This window comes from Triticum urartu, chromosome 6A, assembly GCF_056163025.1.
Source record: "Triticum urartu cultivar PI428250 chromosome 6A, HENAU_Tu73, whole genome shotgun sequence".
Lineage (NCBI taxonomy): Eukaryota > Viridiplantae > Streptophyta > Magnoliopsida > Poales > Poaceae > Triticum > Triticum urartu.
Window position 1 is genome coordinate 561,868,569 of NC_141878.1, and position 19,446 is coordinate 561,888,014.

At 47.6% G+C, this 19,446-nt stretch overlaps 1 protein-coding gene and 1 pseudogene across 1 annotated transcript; one reads left to right on the forward strand and one right to left on the reverse strand.

The window, feature by feature from the left end:
* Positions 1-4,600: 4,600 nt before the first annotated feature.
* LOC125517774 (small nucleolar RNA Z247) lies at positions 4,601-4,748 on the reverse strand (annotated as a pseudogene).
* Positions 4,749-8,613: 3,865 nt separating this feature from the next.
* On the forward strand, positions 8,614-14,343 carry LOC125515055 (protein DETOXIFICATION 19). The gene is made up of 7 exons (XM_048680475.2): positions 8,614-9,111; positions 12,380-12,924; positions 13,018-13,104; positions 13,191-13,247; positions 13,338-13,576; positions 13,728-13,846; positions 13,977-14,343. The coding sequence occupies exons 1-7, from the start codon at positions 8,836-8,838 to the stop codon at positions 14,103-14,105; spliced, it is 1,452 nt and encodes a 483-aa protein (XP_048536432.2). The 5' UTR covers positions 8,614-8,835; the 3' UTR covers positions 14,106-14,343.
* The last annotated feature ends 5,103 nt before the right edge of the window (positions 14,344-19,446 follow it).

Consider the following 19,446-nt stretch of genomic DNA (forward strand, 5'->3'; position numbering starts at 1 on the left):
TGTTCCTGAGGTGCCTGCACCGACTAGAGAGGAAGTTATTCATGATGATCAAGATACTTCTGATCAAGCTCCTACTGAAATTCGAAGGTCCACAAGGACACGTTCCGCACCAGAGTGGTACGGCAACCCTGTCTTGGAAATCATGTTGTTAGACAACGGTGAACCTTCGAACTATGAAGAAGCGATGGCGGGCCCGGATTCCAACAAATGGCTAGAAGCCATGAAATCCGAGATAGGATCCATGTATGAAAATGAAGTATGGACTTTGACTGACTTGCCCGTTGAACGGCGAGCCATAGAAAATAAATGGATCTTTAAGAAGAAGACAGACGCGGATGGTAATGTGACCATCTATAAAGCTCGGCTTGTCGCTAAGGGTTATCGACAAGTTTAAGGGGTTGACTACGATGAGACTTTCTCACCGGTAGCGAAGCTGAAGTCCGTCCGAATCATGTTAGCGATTGCCGCATTCTATGATTATGAAATATGGCAAATGGACGTCAAAACGGCATTCCTTAATGGTTTCCTTAAGGAAGAATTGTATATGATGCAGCCGGAAGGTTTTGTCGATCCTAAGAATGCTAACAAGGTGTGCAAGCTCCAACGCTCGATTTATGGGCTGGTGCAAGCATCTCGGAGTTGGAACATTCGCTTTGATGAGATGATCAAAGCGTTTGGGTTTACGCAGACTTATGGAGAAGCCTGCGTTTACAAGAAAGTGAGTGGGAGCTCTGTAGCATTTCTCATACTATATGTAGATGACATACTTTTGATGGGAAATGATATAGAACTCTTGGACAGCATCAAGGCCTACTTGAATAAGAGTTTTTCAATGAAGGACCTTGGAGAAGCTGCTTATATATTAGGCATCAAGATCTATAGGGATAGATCAAGACGCCTCATAGGTCTTTCACAAAGCACATACCTTGATAAGATTTTGAAGAAGTTCAAAATGGATCAGTCCAAGAAAGGGTTCTTGCCTGTTTTGCAAGGTGTGAGATTGAGCTCAGCTCAATGCCCGACCACGGCAGAAGAGATAGAAGAAATGAGTGTCATCCCCTATGCCTCAGCCATAGGTTCTATTATGTATGCCATGCTGTGTACCAGGCCTGATGTAAACCTTGCCGTAAGTTTGGTAGGAAGGTACCAAAGTAATCCCGGCAAGGAACACTGGACAGCGGTCAAGAATATCCTGAAGTACCTGAAAAGGACTAAGGAAATGTTTCTCGTTTATGGAGGTGACAAAGAGCTCGTCGTAAAGGGTTACGTCGACGCTAGCTTCGACACAGATCTGGATGACTCTAAGTCACAAACCGGATACGTGTATATATTGAATGGTGGAGCAGTGAGCTGGTGCAGCTGCAAGCAGAGCGTCGTGGCGGGATCTACATGTGAAGCGGAGTACATGGTAGCCTCGGAGGCAGCACATGAAGCAATATGGGTGAAGGAGTTCATCACCGACCTAGGAGTCATACCCAATGCGTCGGGGCCAATCAAACTCTTCTGTGATAACACTGGAGCTATTGCACTTGCCAAGGAGCCCAGGTTTCACAAGAAGACAAGGCACATCAAGCGTCACTTCAACTCCATTCGTGAAAATGTTCAAGATGGAGACATAGAGATTTGTAAAGTACATACGGACCTGAATATAGCAGATCCGTTGACTAAACCTCTCCCTAGGGCAAAACATGATCAACACCAGAATTCCATGGGTGTTCGATTCATCACAATGTAACTAGATTATTGACTCTAGTGCAAGTGGGAGACTATTGGAAATATGCCCTAGAGGCAATAATAAAAGCATTATTATTATATTTCTTTGTTCATGATAATTGTCTTTATTCATGCTATAACTGTATTATCCGGAAATCGTAAATACACGTGTGAATACATAGACCATAATATGTCCCTAGTAAGCCTCTAGTTGACTAGCTCGTTGATCAACAGATAGTCATGGTTTCCTGGCTATGGACATTGGATGTCATTGATAACGGGATCACATCATTAGGAGAATGATGTGATGGATAAGACCTAATCCTAAGCATAGCACAAGATCGTGTAGTTCGTTTGCTAGAGCTTTTCCAATGTCAAGTATCTTTTCCTTTGACCATGAGATCGTGTAACTCCTGGATACTGTAGGAATGCTTTGGGTGTATCAAACGTCACAACGTAATTGGGTGACTATAAAGGTGCATTACAGGTATTTCCGAAAGTGTCTGTTGGGTTGACACGGATCGAGACTGGGATTTGTCACTCCATATAACGGAGAGGTATCACTGGGCCCACTCGGTAATGCGTCATCATTATGAGCTCAAGGTGACCAAGTGGTTGATCACGGGATCATGCATTACGGTACGAGTAAAGTGAATTGCCGGTAACGAGACTGAACAAGGTATTGGGATACCGACGATCGAGTCTCGGGCAAGTAACATACCAATTGACAAAGGGAATTGTATACGGGGTTGATTAAATCCTCGACATCGTGGTTCATCCGATGAGATCATCGTGGAGCATGTGGGAGCCAACATGGGTATCCAGATCCCGCTGTTGGTTATTAACCGGAGAGTCGTCCCGGTCATGTCTGCATGTCTCCCGAACCCGTAGGGTCTACACACTTAAGGTTCGGTGACGCTAGGGTTATGAAGATATGTGTATGCAGTAACCTGAATGTTGTTCGGAGTCCCGAATGAGATCTCGGACGTCACGAGGAGTTCCGGAATGGTCCGGAGGTAAAGAATTATATATAGGAAGTGCTGTTTCGGCCATCGGGACAAGTTTCGGGGTTATCGGTATTGTACCGGGACCACCGGAGGGGTCCCGGGGGCCCACCGGGTGGGGCCACCTGTCCCGGGGGGCCACATGGGCTGTAGGGGTGCGCCTTGGCCTATATGGGCCAAGGGCACCAGCCCCTATAGGCCCATGCGCCTAGGGTTTCCATGGGGGAGGAGTCCCACTAGTGGAAGGCACCCCTAAGTGCCTTGGGGGGGAGGGAAACCTCCCTTGGGCCGCCGCACCTAGGAGATTGGATCTCCTAGGCTGCGCACCACCCCCCTTGGCCCTCCTATATATAGTTGAGGAGAGGGAGGACTTCATACCTCAGCCTTTGGTGCTTCCCTCTCTCCCCGTTACGTCTCTCTCTCGTAGTATAGGCGAAGCCCTGCTACTGTGACGCCCTGCATCCACCACCACGCCGTCGTGCTGCTGGATCTTCATCAACCTCTCCTTCCCCCTTGCTGGATCAAGAAAGGAGGAGACGTCATTCGTTCCGTACGTGTGTTGAACGCGGAGGCACCGTCCGTTCGGTGCTTGATCATCGGTGATTTGAATCACGTCGTGTTCGACTACATCATCCCCGTTCTTTGAACGCTTCCGCTCGCCATCTACAAGGTACGTAGATGCATCTAATCACTCGTTGCTAGATGAACTCCTAGATGGATCTTGGTGAAACCGTAGGAAAATTTTTGTTTTCTGCTACATTCCTCAACAAAATCCGAGTAAACTTACTGAAATCATCGACAAAGCTTACATAATATTTATTTCTGCTCACTGAAGGTGTAGCAGGACCCCATACATCGGAGAAAATAAGCTCTAAAGGAGCACTAGGCACACTCGTTGAACTAGGATACGGAAGTTGATGGCTTTTCGCCTTTTGACAGGCATCACAAACTGACTCATTGTTTTTACTGGAGAAAGGGAGACGATTTTCCTTAAGAACTTTGTCGACCACCACATATGAGGGATGTCCTAGACGCCTATGCCACCGAGAGGAAGATGGTTTGCTTGCTGAAAAAGCTTGCCATCCATGAATTAATGGCTTGGACTGTAGGGGATAAAGGCCACCCCTACTCTGAGCGTGGAGTAGAACCTTGCATGTTACTTGGTCCTTAACAGAAATAAATTCAAGCCAAAACTCAATGTAAGTAAGATTGTCATGAGCAAGTTTGTGAGCTGAAATAAGATTTTTTTTTTGTTGCAGATGGAACATGTAGGACATTCTTAAGATGTAAAGGACGATCATGGGTATGAATTTGCGTTTGACCAATATGTTCTATTTCCATACCTACTCCATTTGCTGCATGAACTTGCTCGTTGCCATGGTAGCGATCATGGACCGTGAGCTTGCTTAGCTAACCCGTAATGTGGTCGGTAGCTCCAGTGTCGACGTACCAATTGGTGTCAACACCATAGGAGTTTGTCATCATGTTCACCGTCATCTTCGGTGTTGCCGGTGGTGTGCGAAAACGTTTGTCATGCCTCTTCCAGCAGCGGTAAGCTTCGTGACCTTCACGACGACAAATTTGGCACTGCTCTTCAGAAGCATTGCCGCCGCCGCCTTGGTAGCCGCCGTCGCCGCCTTGGTAGCCGTCACCGCCTTGGTAGCTGCTGCCTCCTTGGTAGCCGCCGCCTCCTCCTTATTTTGGTGGCTTGTTCTGGTAGCCACCACCGTTGCTACTCCCGCGGCCATCATAGCCGCTGCGACCACCATAGCCGCTGTTCCCGTCGTTATTCCTGCGGTTGCCGCTGTTGGAGGGGCCACGCCCTCCTTTGTTAGCGAGGTTGGCAGAATAATATCCGCCATGAGCCAGGGCCTCGAGGCAACTCTTAGCCACCAGAAGCTGCCCGTACATGTCACCGAGAGAGATGGGGTCCCCTCGAGCAGTTGTGGCCGAGATTGCAGACACGAACAGGTTGTAGTCGTTGTCGAGTCCAGAAAGAATCTGCAAGATTAAATCATCATCATCAATCTTCTTACCAATTGCAACCATCTCATCAGCAATCCCCTTCATCTTCGTGAAGTAGGCCGATGCCGTCATCTCGCCCTTCTTTGTGTTGGAGAGTTGGCCGCAGAGCTGGATTGCTCGCGCCCGGGATTGGGATGAGTACATCTCCGTGATTGCCTTCCAGAGAGGAGCCAAGGATGTGATGTCCGAGACCTACGCCAGGACCTCTCGTGAGAGAGATCCCATCACATACGCCAACACCTGTTGATCTTGATAGACCCATAGATCATACAGGGGATTGGCTACTTGCTCTAGGCCGCTCTTGTTAGCCACCTCGATGAATTCCAAGGGTGCGACGGTGGTGCCGTCCATGTAACCAAACAGGCGAGCGCCTCTGATTTGGGGAGGAACTTGGGCTTTCCAGAGAAGAAAATTTTCCCTGGTGAGGCGCTCGGTGACTTGCTGGCTAAAGGGATTGGAAGGCAGACTAGAGGAGGAAGACGACGCCATGGCTGGGGATGTGCGGGAAGAGGTTTTAGGCTCTGTATACCATGTAAATCTGGGTGGAAGAGTTTGCTGTATCGGCCAGCAGGGACTCGTACGTGTATATATGGATGATCAGGAGTACAGGAGGCGTACGTTGGTTTAAATTGACTTGGCTCGTAAGAAACTATACAGAGACGAAGCCATATCGATCCAACCTGACGTACATAATTACAATACGTAAATACAACAAGTCCTTGCCCTACATGTACAGGATTACAAGTATTCCAACGTTTTCCTTGTTTTCTTCCTGGCCGAGGAGGCGGTATTCACATGAATTGACACATGTCATTCTGGAGCGCATGCCCGGAGAGCACGACCACGAGGCCTGGTCCTCCTTGGGGTGCCGCCGCATGACGACCTTCACCTTGATTTCGGCGCTCAACCGCATCTACGCACTTGTCCACCAGCACCGGCACCACTGGGAGAATGCCATCCCCGTGCCCTGGCCAGATGTCAACCTGTCGGGCATTTGAACCCAAATAGGGTCCCAGTGCTGCTGCAGCTGTTGCTGACCAGAGGTTCCGGCGGGAGGCGGAAATCCGCCATTGTCATGCTCAGCTCCCGGCCGACCACCGCGACGCCCCAGCGTTCGCGGTGGACTCCGTGCATTGGGTCACGTTGTTCACCGACAATCACGACCAACGCTGCCGTTGTGCTTCGAGGGTGCGCCTCATGCACCATGCGCGCTCCAGCACCACAGCTGGTGGTGGAGGAGGAGGATGAGGAGGTTGTAGAGTCCTACGGAAGGGCCATCGAAGCCTTCGTGCTCTAGGAGCTCCCCGGCTGGCTGGCCTGGCTTGACCTGTCTCTGGCGTTGTCCGATTTGGTCAGAGTACAGGTTGTCGTGCCCTCGCCCGGGTTCGCGCCTGAGCCAGAGCAGTAGCCGTGGCCACTAGTGGGGCATTCGTGGTCGTGGACATCCATGTTCCCATGTGGGTGCACGCAGCTGACGCGATAGTAGAAGGAGGCGCACGATGCACCACTGCACGCACCGACACCGGTGGTAGTACCGTGGTCGTATCCTTGGCGGGTGCCGGTCTACGTTGACCTCACCGACAAGGATAATGGTGACGGCGCGACAGCCACTAGTCCTAGACTTTATTTATGTTTTTGATTAACATTTCTATGTTTAATTAATGGATGAAAGGACTTTTGATGGCACTTTATATATGTTTCTATTTTCAATAAAAGTCGGTCGCAATCTGAAATGCATCACTATAGGCCGACGAACACTGCATTAATTGGAGTTGCCCTAACTAATAACTCAAGACTTTTTTGCGGTGGAGGGGCAGGCGCTAGCGTTTCTGTGTACAGTACCGCTTATAATTCGTGACCAGCGTTGGAGTTCAAGACTCTACGAACAAGCATCTGTGCGTTCGAGATGGCCACCGTATTGTAACTTATTACCAGAGGAACAACCTAGCATATAGTATTTCTTTTTGGGCAGTGATCTGCGCTGGCGCACCGGCCTAACGGTTGGGTCGGTCCAGCCCCAACCGTCAGATTTGGTCCCCTGCATCGTCCGATCCGTTCCTCCCCACACCTCCTTCTTCAACCTCCCGCATGGGAAAAGGACGGGGCCCCCTCGTGCGTGTCGATGCCCCAGCACGCGCCGACCGCCTCGCCTCCTCACCGCAGGTCGCCCTCGCCGTCGGTTGCCTACGGTCGCCGCCCTCGCCGCTAGTCCCCCGCCCTCACCTATGTCGTCTTTGTGTGTTTCTGAAACCTCCATGGATGCAGCAGCGTGCGGCCATGGTTACGGCCAGTCGAGGTTGCAGCCCGCCGCGAGCCCGTAGCAGCTCGCCGGCGACCGGTTGCAGCATCCGCCCCTGCCCCCCTCCCCCCCCCCCCCCCCCCGTGTTGGATCGAATTCACAGAAACCCACCACCGGCATCTGGCCGTCGTGAGAAAATGGATGTAGCAAAAACTGTGGATGGTAGCAAAAAAACCACATGATTGAAGCAAAATTGTCACACAGACGTAGCAAAAAGAAAAATGCCTGTTCCAACACAAAAACAATGTAGCATATCTAGGTGATGGTTCCAGCATCACCACCAGCCGTGTCGTAGCTCGCCATGCGCCCATTGTAGCACCGCCACACAGCTTCATCTTCGCCGGCCGCTATTGCTAGTTAGCCGTTTTCTGTTTGAAGCTTTTCTAGAAGCGGGTTGCAGCTTTTTGCGCTACGCGGTGGCCGACCTCGAGCTACCCCGTATCTAGTTGAAGCTTTTTCTAAAGCAGGATGTAGCTTTTTTGATTGCCGGATGTAGCATTTTTCAGTACTGGTTGCAGCTCTGATGCATGTCCATCGAAACTCATTCTTTCTCTGGTTCCAGCAAAATTGTCACCGGTCATAGCATTTGGCTTTGACGGTTGTAGCTCCTATGTGCACCGGTTGTAGCTCTGATGCATGTCCATCGAAACTCATTATTTCTCTTACGTCACGAGTTGCCCCACCGCGCAGCTTCCATCGCCGCCGCTCGCCATCATCAGTTCGCCGTTCCCTCGGTTGAAACTTTTCAAAAGACCTGTAGTAGCTATCTCGCGGCCGGTTGTAGCTTTTCAGTTTGCACGGTGGGCGCCCACAACTTTTGCGTCTATGTTTGAAGCTTTATTAGAAGCCGGTGGTAGCTTTCTTACACGACAGTTGTGGCATTTTTGGGTACTGTTTGCAGCTCCTCCTGCACCATTTGTATCCTCCGCTCTTTCTCTGGTTCCAGCAAAAAAAGGGTCAGTCGTAGCATTTTGTATCACTGGTTGCAGCTCCACCGCCATCGGTTTGATGGTTCCAGCAAAAAAGAAGCCGTTCGTAGCATTTTGTAGAACTGGTTCCAGCTCCGATAACTGCCGGTTGAAGCTCGTCTACAGGAAGGTGAGGGTTCGCAGGGGACTGGAGAGGGGAAAAAGGGGAGGGAGGAGGCATTGGTCGTCGACGTCTTCTCCGCCCCGCAATGGCTCGCCCTATGAGCAAGGCCTCGTTCATGCCGTTGTGCTGCGCGTGAGCTACAGAGATGGAGGAACCGAGCGGTCCAGCGGCGTATACTGCGTGTCGCGAGGTAGAAGAGAGAGAAGATGAAAAACGATTCGTAGATGAGAGAGGTAGGCCCGAGCGACGCACGATCCGGATTGATCGCAAGGCCCGCGTGCGTCCGGCGCACCGGGTACGAACGTTTCCCTTTCTTTTTACAACTCAACCTAGTACGTAGTAGCAAAAAAAAAAAATTTGACAACTCAAACTAGCATTAATTAGGAACATCAACCCACCAAGAGACCATCCCTACCCCGACCGTGCTATGCGCACGCACCTTGAAATCTTCCTGTACCCGCACATGCGCACATCTCGTATGACGGGTGAGTAGAAAAAATTACAAAATCAATGTGTAGTGCGATCTTCTCCAGTTCTCCACGCCACCACCCGTTTCCCACGCCGCACAGAAAAACGGGATCAATCTCCACATCGCTCGCTATCTTCTTGATCGCCATCGGCGGCGGCGGCACCACACACCCCCCACAAAACTAACGCAGCTTCTTCTCCTTCCCTCTCTTGCGGCGCGCTCGCGGGGCCGACATGTCCTCGGCGGCTCCGCTGCTCGAGCCCGCCGACGGCAAGGGCGGCGAGGCGAAGAGGCCCTGCGGCTGCCCGCCGGTGTGGCTGCGCCGCCTGATCGACACGGAGGAGGCGTGGGCGCAGCTGCAGTTCGCGGTGCCCATGGTCCTCACCAACATGTCCTACTACGGCATCCCGCTGGTGTCCGTCATGTTCTCCGGCCACCTCGGCGACGTCCACCTCGCCGGCGCCACGCTCGGCAACTCCTGGGCCACCGTCACCGGCTACGCCTTCGTGGTACGTGCTGCATGCTGCTACCACACACTCTTGATTTAATTCGTCCAAGTTCGGTTAGATCGCCTGCGTAGCTCTGCCGAAATTTTGAGACGGAGTACCGCGACGCGTATATGCAAGCTACCTGAAAATGCATTTCGATCAGCGGGTTTCAAAAGCTCCCAGGCGAGCACGGGGACACCGCGATGGACGGCAGCGAGGCGAGGGTTCAAGCCATGAACGGCACGGAGTTGGAGACCGACGATGTGGCAGCGGCTTCACCAGTGAGGGGAGGCCGGGGCTTAACCGTTGGGGTGTGGGGTGGGGTGGACTGCCGGCGCCAGAAAGAAAGGATGGTGGAGGGACGAGGGAGGGAGGGCCAGGGCGAAGCACCGCCGGCCGTTGGTGGAAACGGCGGCGCTTTTGGTGGGCGCTGCATCATAGATCGGAGCGGTGTGGAAAGAGGGCTAGATCAGGAGGAAGATGACACGGAGCCGCTGGATAAATATCGGACGTCCACATGAAATCAACTTTGTACTGAATTGTTTTTTAGGCGGAGAGAAGAGAAGAGAGTGGACTTGATGAGGTGACATCTTTAAAGATAGATATATGTTTTTTGCGTTCAGATAGATATATGTTTACTAGTTAACGTGGCACTAGCCCTAGCCGGAGCGATCAGATCAGATGAGATATTATCAACGCTCGTGCTAGATGGCCTGTTGACCTTACGTACAGTACCATATCATTTCAGCTCCACTCTCGTACTCCATTGATCTCACACTCCATTAGCAAGCAGTGATAAGGATTAAGGGCACACCAAATATATACGGCTGAACATTGGAATAATTAAGTAGTACTAGTGTAGTACAATTTGTTTGCTCGGAAAATGGAAGGGATGCTTCTTTTTTTGGTTTGCTCAGGAAATGAAACAAATCGATCGGCCATCATCTCTCCAAGTCTCAATCTACACGACCCAAAACCAGAAAACGCACAAGAAGCCAACATTTTCCTTGCTTTCTTCTTGGCCCAGGAGGCGCTAGCTATTCGCAGAAACTGTAGCTGTCTTACACACGCATTGAATTCGTGTAGCTGCCAACAAGAAACTGACACGCGGAGTTATACATCGTTTGCGTGGCCCGCAGAGGGAGACTGGGAGAGTTATAGATAGCCTATAGCTGCCGGGCATAGCTGGACTGACACAAACGTCGGTACGACTGTACTCCCTCCATTCCAAAATACTTCCTTCATTCCATAATATAATACTTCCTCTATCCACGTGTTTCAACTTTGACCGTAAATTTAACTATCAAGATCGATTGCGACGGGAGCAAAAAATATATCAATGAATTCGTATTCGAAAGAAGTTTTTAATTATATAATTTTTTCTTTCGCCGCAGTTGGTCTTGTTGGTTAAATTTATGGTCAAAGTTGGACCTCGGAAAGCGCGGGTGTACTATATTTTGGAATGGAGGGTATAGTGCATCCGTGCTTCCCGAGGTCTAACTTTGACCATAAATTTAATCAACGAGACCAACTGCGGCGGGAGAAAAAATTATATAATTGAAAACTTCTTTCAAATACGAATTCACTGATATAATTTTTGCTCCCGCCGCAATCGGTCTTGCTAGTTAAATTTACGGTTAAGTTGGGAGTATTCTGTTTCTGTGGGAGTCGATCGACGACGTGTCGTGTCTGCATGACTGCCGTGGCTCGGCTCGGCTGGTCCTCACGTACGCCATCCGGTCTGGCTGCATGAATGCGTGCGTGCATGGTCGACGTGTATGCACTGGAGTACATCACTACATGCGTCGACTAGGGGATCGAGCGAGGTCAAATAAATTCTGAAAAGTGGTAAACATTACACAGGGGAGGCCGAGTCTTGAGCTAGGAAGGAAGGGGTCGTCTCGATCTGGTACAAAGCGAATATCTCCGTCTCCCTGGGAAACGGCGACGGTGTTCTCAAGCAATCAGTCACAAGTCTCACGACTCACGAGCCTCGATCCACCCACCCTTCTTGCGCTTGATGCGCTTAACCACTTGTTTGTCTAATTCGATGCCGTGCTGCAAGTAAAATAACCGATCAACTCCTGCTGGGTGACATGGTCAATGACGTAAATCAGCCAAGTTTCTCCAGAGTCGGGATCCAGGACTTTTCAGTACATGTGTGGCCACGAGTCCGCCGAATCATGGCCGCTGCGTCTGCCGATAGTGGGCGTGTGTTTTGCGGTAAACTAATGTGGGTTTCTAGAAATAGTGAATTTTCGTTTCGAGAGGTATGTACTTCCATCTGTCCGGATTATAGAGCGCTTTAAACTTTTTCTTATAAAACGAGGGCAAAAAGCTTTAACACTTATGAAAGATTAAGAAGAGAGTTATAACTTATAAGATTATATGTCCGTTGCTCAAAGTTGATATACGAAACAAAAGACGACTACTCTCGCAGTAATTATTAATTCCATCATTCCATGTGTTTAGCCCCGGTGGTTGAGCGATCCTCGGCTTCTTTTCTAATCTTAGAAACAATGATATGCTAGATGCATTGAGAAATGGTTGCGGAAGTCGTACGCATTCCCTTCATTGCATATCTCCCATTAGACTAGCATGATAAGGATGATCATGGTTTACTCCGGCTGCCCCATGGGTGAGAGTGACTGCTGCGAACCACCACCCCGAGACCGAGCTGTAGTTGGCCGATTCTCAACATTAAAATAAATTGAGGCCAAGCCAATCCCAAACCATCTTCATTCTTCCCAATGCGGATGGAGAAACGGCACCTGAACATAATGTGGGTAAAATGGTGAATATAGAAAAAGCTACAGTAGAACACAGCGAACCAAGATGACTTAGGTGAAAAAGAAATTCAGGTGACTTGCGAATAGACAGTCCCATTAAGTCCATAACTTGTTCTGCAGTTGTTCTAAAAAAAAGAACTTGTTCTGCTGTGGAACATTGTCGCATTGCATCCTACTTCCATTTACATCCTACTTCCATCCTTCCAAAATATAAGGTTTGTTAGGTTTTTTCAAAATCAAACATCTGCATGTTTGATCGAGTTTAAAAAAAATGATATATCTATAATACCAAATTTGTATCATTAGGTCCATCATTAAAATTATTTTCATACTTTGTAGTATTGTGGATGTTGATATTTTATTTCATAATCTTGATCACATATATTTATATTTGATTTTTCACGAAAATTGATGCACTTTATATTCCGGAACAAAGGGGCTAATTCCTCAGAATTAATCCAACGGAGTAACTCATATGCAAAAAATGCTGAACATTTCAGACCGGCATGAGCGGCGCCCTGGAGACGCTATGCGGGCAGGCCTACGGGGCACGATTATACCGCATGCTAGGACTATACCTGCAGTCGTCGCTCATCATGTCGGCGGTGGTGTCTATGGTCATCGCCGTCCTGTGGCTGTTCACGGAGCCCCTGCTTCTGTGCCTGCGTCAAGAACCCGAGGTGTCCCGCGCCGCTGCGGTGTTCATTCGGTACCAGATCCCCGGTCTGTTCGCCTTCTCCTTCCTGCAGTGCCTTATACGGTACCTGCAGACACAGTCCATCGTCCTACCGCTCGTCGTCTGCTCCGTGGTGCCATTCATGCTGCACATTGCGCTGAACCACCTGCTGGTGAACGTGCTTGGGTTCGGCCTCATCGGCGCGTCTACCGCCATCTCCATCACCTTATGGTTCTCCTGCCTGATGCTGCTTGGGTACGTGATGCGGTCCAAGGAGTTTGGCGAGACATGGAAGGGCTTCTCCGCCGACGCGTTGAACTACGTGTTGCCGACGATCAAGCTCGCGACGCCCTCCGCCATCATGGTTTGGTCGGTAAATATATAGTTGGATATACAGATACCATTGTCAGCCACATGTTGTTTTTTCTCATTATTGATTTTGAGTTTGTTGAATGCATGCAGCTTGGAGTATTGGGCATTTGAGCTTCTGGTTCTTATCGCGGGATTGCTACCAAATTCCACAGTGAGCACGTCGTTGATCGCCATGTGGTAAGTTCATTCTCGAATACTGTCTGTCCGATGGAGCTTCAGAAGCATTGTTCCATCATGTTGACTTCTTCAACTTGTAAATGCAGCTCAAGCACGGAGGCGATTGCCTACATGATCACCTACGGATTCAGTGCCGCTGTAAGGTATGTACGATCTCAGGTTCTTCATTTAATTTGACGCTGTAATTAAGCACAACGACCTGTTGTTTCATTAACTGTTTGCACCTTTTGCAGCACCCGGGTGTCGAATGAGATCGGAGCCGGGAACGTGGATATGGCGAAGAATGCGGTCGCGGTGACGCTTAAGTTGTCGGTGTTCCTCGCTTTCTCCTTCATCCTGCTGCTGGGCTTTGGCCACGGCCTTTGGGCGAGACTCTTCAGCGGGAGCAAGGTGATTGTGGCAGAATTCGCAGCCATCACCCCGCTCTTGATGATCTCGATTGTGCTCGACTCCGCGCAGGGCGTACTGTCAGGTGCGGCAGCTACCTAAACCAATCTCCAAGAATCACTTACCTGCACTACTGAACAGATAGATAATTTCGTAGTACCACGTACTGGAATGCCGCTGTTAGTGCGCGCTAAACGATTCCGCAAATTAACAATCGAATAAATTGGCATGTGCAGGGGTGGCGAGGGGCTGCGGATGGCAGCACCTGGCGGCGATGACGAACCTTGTGGCGTTCTACTTCATCGGCATGCCGTTGGCCATGCTCTTTGCCTTCAAGCTCAATTTCTACACCACGGTAATTACCCTACTGAGAGCTCTCACCCTTGCCACTGCGGAATGTGGATAGCAAGCAGCTCGAACTCCATTCTTTCTGAAATATAATTAATGAGATGGAACACTCAACAGACCATGTACTTTGTTTGCAGGGTTTATGGTCGGGTCTGATCTGCGGGCTTACTTGCCAGACCAGCACGCTGGTGGTGATCACCGCCCGCACGAAATGGTCCAAGATCGTGGATGCGATGCAGCAAGAGAAGGCCAACTATATTGCTTGATCGATAAATATCGTTCATGGCTTGCACCTGTTGTAGGGGTTTTTGTGAGATGGCCAGGGCGTACGATGTTTGAACAGAAAGCTAGCTTTTTGACCGTGTACTTTCAGGGAACATATGTCTCAGAAATAGAAAGATGTACCCTAAAAAAACAGAAAATCGATCCTGTAATGGCAATTAACCAGAGAGTGCAGGAGAAACGTACATACCGGGACGTGGATGTTTCATCCTCCCAACCGAACCCATGGATGTTCATATTTTCAAGGACGCAAATATATCAAGGCCGTCAATGCGAAGTTGTTAGCGTTGAGGCCCTGCGCGCAAAGTATCGAGCGCGAAACCGCAAATGCCACTTCTCACCTACAGGGCGGGGCTACTGGGCAAGCCCAATACTGTAGCTGCACGCCAGTTTTTTTCCTGTGGTTTCTTATTAGTTTTTTCACTGTGTTTGCATCGGTGTTCTTTGGGTTTTCTTCAGTTTTTCTTTAGTTTCCTTTTTTTCCGGCTTCTTTGTTTTTATTCTTTTTTTACTTTATTTTCTCCAACACATGTCTAATTTATTCAAATATGTTCTACATTTTTCATATACATCAGAAACTTTTTTTATACAACTTAAAAAAATTCAAATACATGATTAATATTTTTATATATGTGTTAAATCTTTTCAAATAAACGTTGAAACATTTTCTCGAATGATACAAAACATTTTTTAGGCTATGCAAACATTTCTTTACATTGTACAATATTTTTTGACGTCACAAACATATTTTTTGAAATGCATGCTTTATGAAAATGCAACATACTTTTTTGAATGGTACTAAACAATATTTGTAAATTGTATGAATATTTTTAAAAATTTCACTTACATTGTTTTCAATGGTACAATTTTTTAAAAAAAGTTGAGCAAACATTGTTTTACGCTACATGGATATTTTTTAGTGTGCATTTTTTTTAAAAAAAAGTAACTATTCTTTCATAATATATGAATTTATTATTTTTGTAAATATAAACAAAGTAAAGAAACAACATGCGTGAAGTCAACATGACGAAACCATATGCTACTGGGCTGGCCACTTTCGGTTCCTGTAGGTGAGCTCGGCTTCTGTCTCGCTAAAGGAGACTTCTTGCTTGAATGGAATTATTTTATTCGTTTAGCTGGAGTTGGTGGAACCTTAGGTGGTTCTCGGAAGACGAAATCAACAAAAATATTCTGAAGTCGGAACTAAAAGGAATGTATAAGCCAATGCTTCCATAGGTTTGATCGTGGTTTATTTACAATTATAACTTCCACAACTATTCATTTATCAGTTGGGATAATTTCCCATATAAAGAAATAAAAAAACTCAAAGAAAGGATGGGGGGGTATTTCCCATGTCAAAAAGAAAAAGAGGTGAATGATACCATAACAATGTGTATCGGACTGCTTGTTTCCTTGTAGTTGGACATATAGACTTGCTCGCGGATAACATCCCGCATAGCTAGGGAAGCAGGCTCGTGCATCGTCATGGACATATAGACTACCACAGCCACCTTGATGAGGAGGAAGATGCATTGGAAGAAGACAACTACGACAATGACTAAGACTACGATATATTTGGGTATAAATATTGATCTTTTTTTCTTCGGGTTTCTTTGTTTTTCTTCTTTTTTACTTTCTTTTCTCCAACACATGTCTAATTTATTCAAATGCGTTACATTTTTCATATACATCAGAAACTTTTTTTATACAAGTTCAACATTTTTTCAAATACATGATTAACATTTTTTTATATATGTGTTCAATATTTTCAAATAAACGTTGAAACATTTTCTCGAATGATACAAAACAATTTTTAGGCTATGCGAACATTTCTTTACATTGTATAAACTTTTTTAACCTCAAAATATTTTTTTGAAATGCATGCTTTATTAAAATGCAACGTATTTTTCTGAATGGTACCAAAAACATTTTAAATTGTATGAATATTTTTAAAAATTTCACTTACATTCTTTTCAATGGTACAAATATTTTCTAAAAGTTGAGCTAACAATGTTTTAGCTACATGGATATTTTTTAATGTGCAATGAAGTAACTAATTTTTCATAATATATGAATTCATTATTTTTGTAACTATAAACAAAGTAAAAAAACGATATGTGTGAAGTCAACATGACGAAACCATATGGCTACTGGGCTGGCCACTTTCGGTTCCTGTAGGTGAGCTCGGCTTCTGTCTCGCTAAACGAGACTTCTTGCTTGAATGGAATTGTTTTATTCTTTTAGCTGGAGTTGGTGGGACCTTAGGTGGTTCTCCAAAGAAGATATAAAAAAATTTATTCTGAAGTCGGAACTAAAAGGAACGCATAAGCCATTGCTTCCATAGATTTGATCGTGGTTTATTTAAAATTATAACTTCTTCACCTATTCATTTATCATTTAGGATAGTTTCCCATATAAAGAAATGGAAAAACTCAAAGAAAGGATGGGGGATATTTTCTATGTCAAGAGAGAGAGAGAGAGGTGAATGATACCATAACAATGTGTATCAGACTGCTTGTTTCCTTGTAGTTGGACATATAGACTTGCTTGCGGATAACATCTCACGTAACTAGGCAAGCAGGCCCGTGCATCGTCATGGGCTCTCACACTAGTAGGATGTTTATCCTTTCGATTTCTTGCTTTCCAAATTAACATAATGTAAAAAAAGTTACTACAATTATACCATGGCAAAAACAATAATCCAAAGTAGCTGCTTAAAGAAAGACCTTCCTATTCCTCGAGAATGCCAAAGTTACACTAGTGCCATGGATGTGTCCATGGAGACACGGCAACTGTCTGCGAGGAGTGACATTTGCATTAGCCTCTGAAGATGAAGCTGCTAGGTTTGGCGCCCCTTGAGAGGACAATTGGGAGGAAGCGTTAGAGGGTATTGGGGATTTAAGGAGAGTGTAAGATGCACATGTTTCCTACACTCGCATGCTATTCACCGGAGAAAGAAAGCCTTCATCTCTTATCTCAAGATTAATTGCTCACTTACATCTGATCATGACGAGAAGGCTACATCGGTGTATCCCTTAATCTTTGATATGCTGGGTTCATCACCAAATTACCTCCCAGTCCCCATTTTCAACCTACATCATCTTGAGGTGGGATTCTCAGAGAAGGAGGTGTGTAATGTGGTTAAAACGCAACAGATGGACAAGGTGATGGGACCTGATGGTTTCTCGGCGAGGTTTTATTTCACATGTTGGCATCTCATCTGAGAGGATATAGACACAAATTTCTAAATGTAAGGTGCAAAGAATAAGAATCGGAGTGCTCAGTGAAGACACGGATATTTTAATACCCTAGTTCAATTTGGTGGCACATTTTACGTATGGATTAGAGAGGTCGAGCCACAACTCTGAGGACACACAAGTTTCCGCCTTCTTATCCTTGAGATAAGTTCCTTGGAACTCACCCAATTACTCGGGGTCGATATTGCGATGATCTTCAGACCATCAAAAAATCATTCTTCAGCCGTTGTACACTGGAAGCTATGAATGACTCCTAACTTTCTAGAAGATGCATAGTCTTCAAGAGGAACAAGTCTCAGTAGACTAAGATCAACTTCTTTGTGATGCTCAATCTCTTTGCTTTACTATTTGGATGGTTTTTCCTCACTTAGATATCTCAAAATTAGTGCGGGCAGGGATGCTCTTTGCGTAACACTGGGCAGAAATTTCTCTCGAGCAATCTCCTGCTATCTGCGGGGTTAGGTTTCTATTTATAGTTGCATGTCATGGTTGGCTAGCGATATGACTGTTGGACAGGGGGCTCACACCAACATGTTGTTGCGATCTGTCATAATAGTAAAAAATTTGAACTCTCATATTCACCGGTTCCTTAAAACTTAGGACAACCTCAACAACAACTTTCCTAACTCCTTAGCGAGTAAGTCGAACTCAGGTGTTTCAAAGTATCACCTTCAACACAAAGAGCTCAAAGACTTTTTCTGAAAGGAGATTCACATCTCTTCCCTCAGTAGCATAGATAGGTTTGATTGATCACACTCAAAGACTTTCTATCTTGCTTCACTTTCATCCCCCTAATAGTACGGTTTTTCCTACGACTCAAAAAACTAACAAAGAATCACTATTCTTCAAAATTCAATTCTTTAGAGGGCACTATGAATTGTTAAATGTTATCAGAACATTTTTAGAGGTCATAACCCACTATTTTAACCAAATCATCGGGGACTTCACCTATGTGTACTCACAAACACATTAGTCCCTTGACAATTTTATCGTTAATAATCAAAACCCACAAGGGGCACTAGATGCACTTACACTTTGTCTTTTTCTGTGGACACCAAATCATTGAGATGAACCCTTTTACTCCTTTTGGGTCATCTTTTCACTTCTTCTGTTTTGACTTGGTAGCATCCATCTAATGTGAATCTTCAACCCGCGTACAAATACTCAAGGTATCTAGCCTGGCAAATCAAGTTCTCCAGATTGCTCTCCTCCTCCCGCGACGTGCGTCACGGGAGAAACCCTAGCGCCCCGCCTCCGGGACCTCCTCCTCCCCTTCTCCCCTCCCTGGCCACTGCCTGCGAGCTCAGTCAGGCGAAGCCTGGTCGGTTCCAGCGATGGGGGGGGGGCATCTACCCCTCTCCGTGTGGTCGCGTGTGGCGCGGGACGGCGTGGCCGGCGGAGGCGCGACGGCGTGGCATCCGGACGCGGGGCGGCGGAGGTGGCTGCGGTGTTGATGGCGGCTGCGTTTGGGCATGCCCTGATCCGGTGGCAGCTGCGCCACAGGTGGCGCGGGCTCAGCGGCGGCCTGGGTGGCTCGGCGCGCGCGGGAGCTCGGTCGGCGGCGGCTTGGGTCGCCGTTGCACCTCGTCGTCTGGCTATGTGGATGCTGGTGGTGGATGGCGGCCGCTGGTGAGGTCTTCTCCAGCCGCGACGCCGGTCTGAGTGTGGCTCCAATCCAACCCATGTTGAGCTTGCACATGTCGCGGCATAGAGCTGGACCTTTCCTAGTGATGGCCACCGTTTAGGGTTGGATCCGAGGTCGGGAGGGCCACTTAACCATCCTTGCCTCCCGTCAGGTGGCGCACCGGGGAGCTCGTCCTTGCGCGACCTGGCAGGACGGGGCGGTGGCAGCCGAATGCGGCAGGCCGGGGGGGGGGGCTTGGACCTGGGGGCCGTCCAGGGGCACGGGTGTAGGTGCCTTCCCGCTTGTCTCTTTGCCGGTCATGGCTTAAAGCTTTGGTTGGGGATGGTGTCGGGGCGGCGGCCGTGGAGTTGATCGTGGTTTATTTAAAATTATAACTTCAACACCTATTCGTTTATCATTTGGGATAGTTTCCCCTATAAAGAA

Excerpts from the sequence above, each read along its gene's own strand:
- LOC125515055 (XM_048680475.2), top strand. The coding sequence starts at position 8,836 with ATGTCCTCGGCGGCTCCGCTGCTCGAGCCCGCCGACGGCAAGGGCGGC. Across the intron at positions 9,112-12,379 it reads TCACCGGCTACGCCTTCGTG|ACCGGCATGAGCGGCGCCCT; the intron begins GTACGTGCTGCA and ends TGAACATTTCAG. Across the intron at positions 13,105-13,190 it reads ACGTCGTTGATCGCCATGTG|CTCAAGCACGGAGGCGATTG; the intron begins GTAAGTTCATTC and ends TTGTAAATGCAG.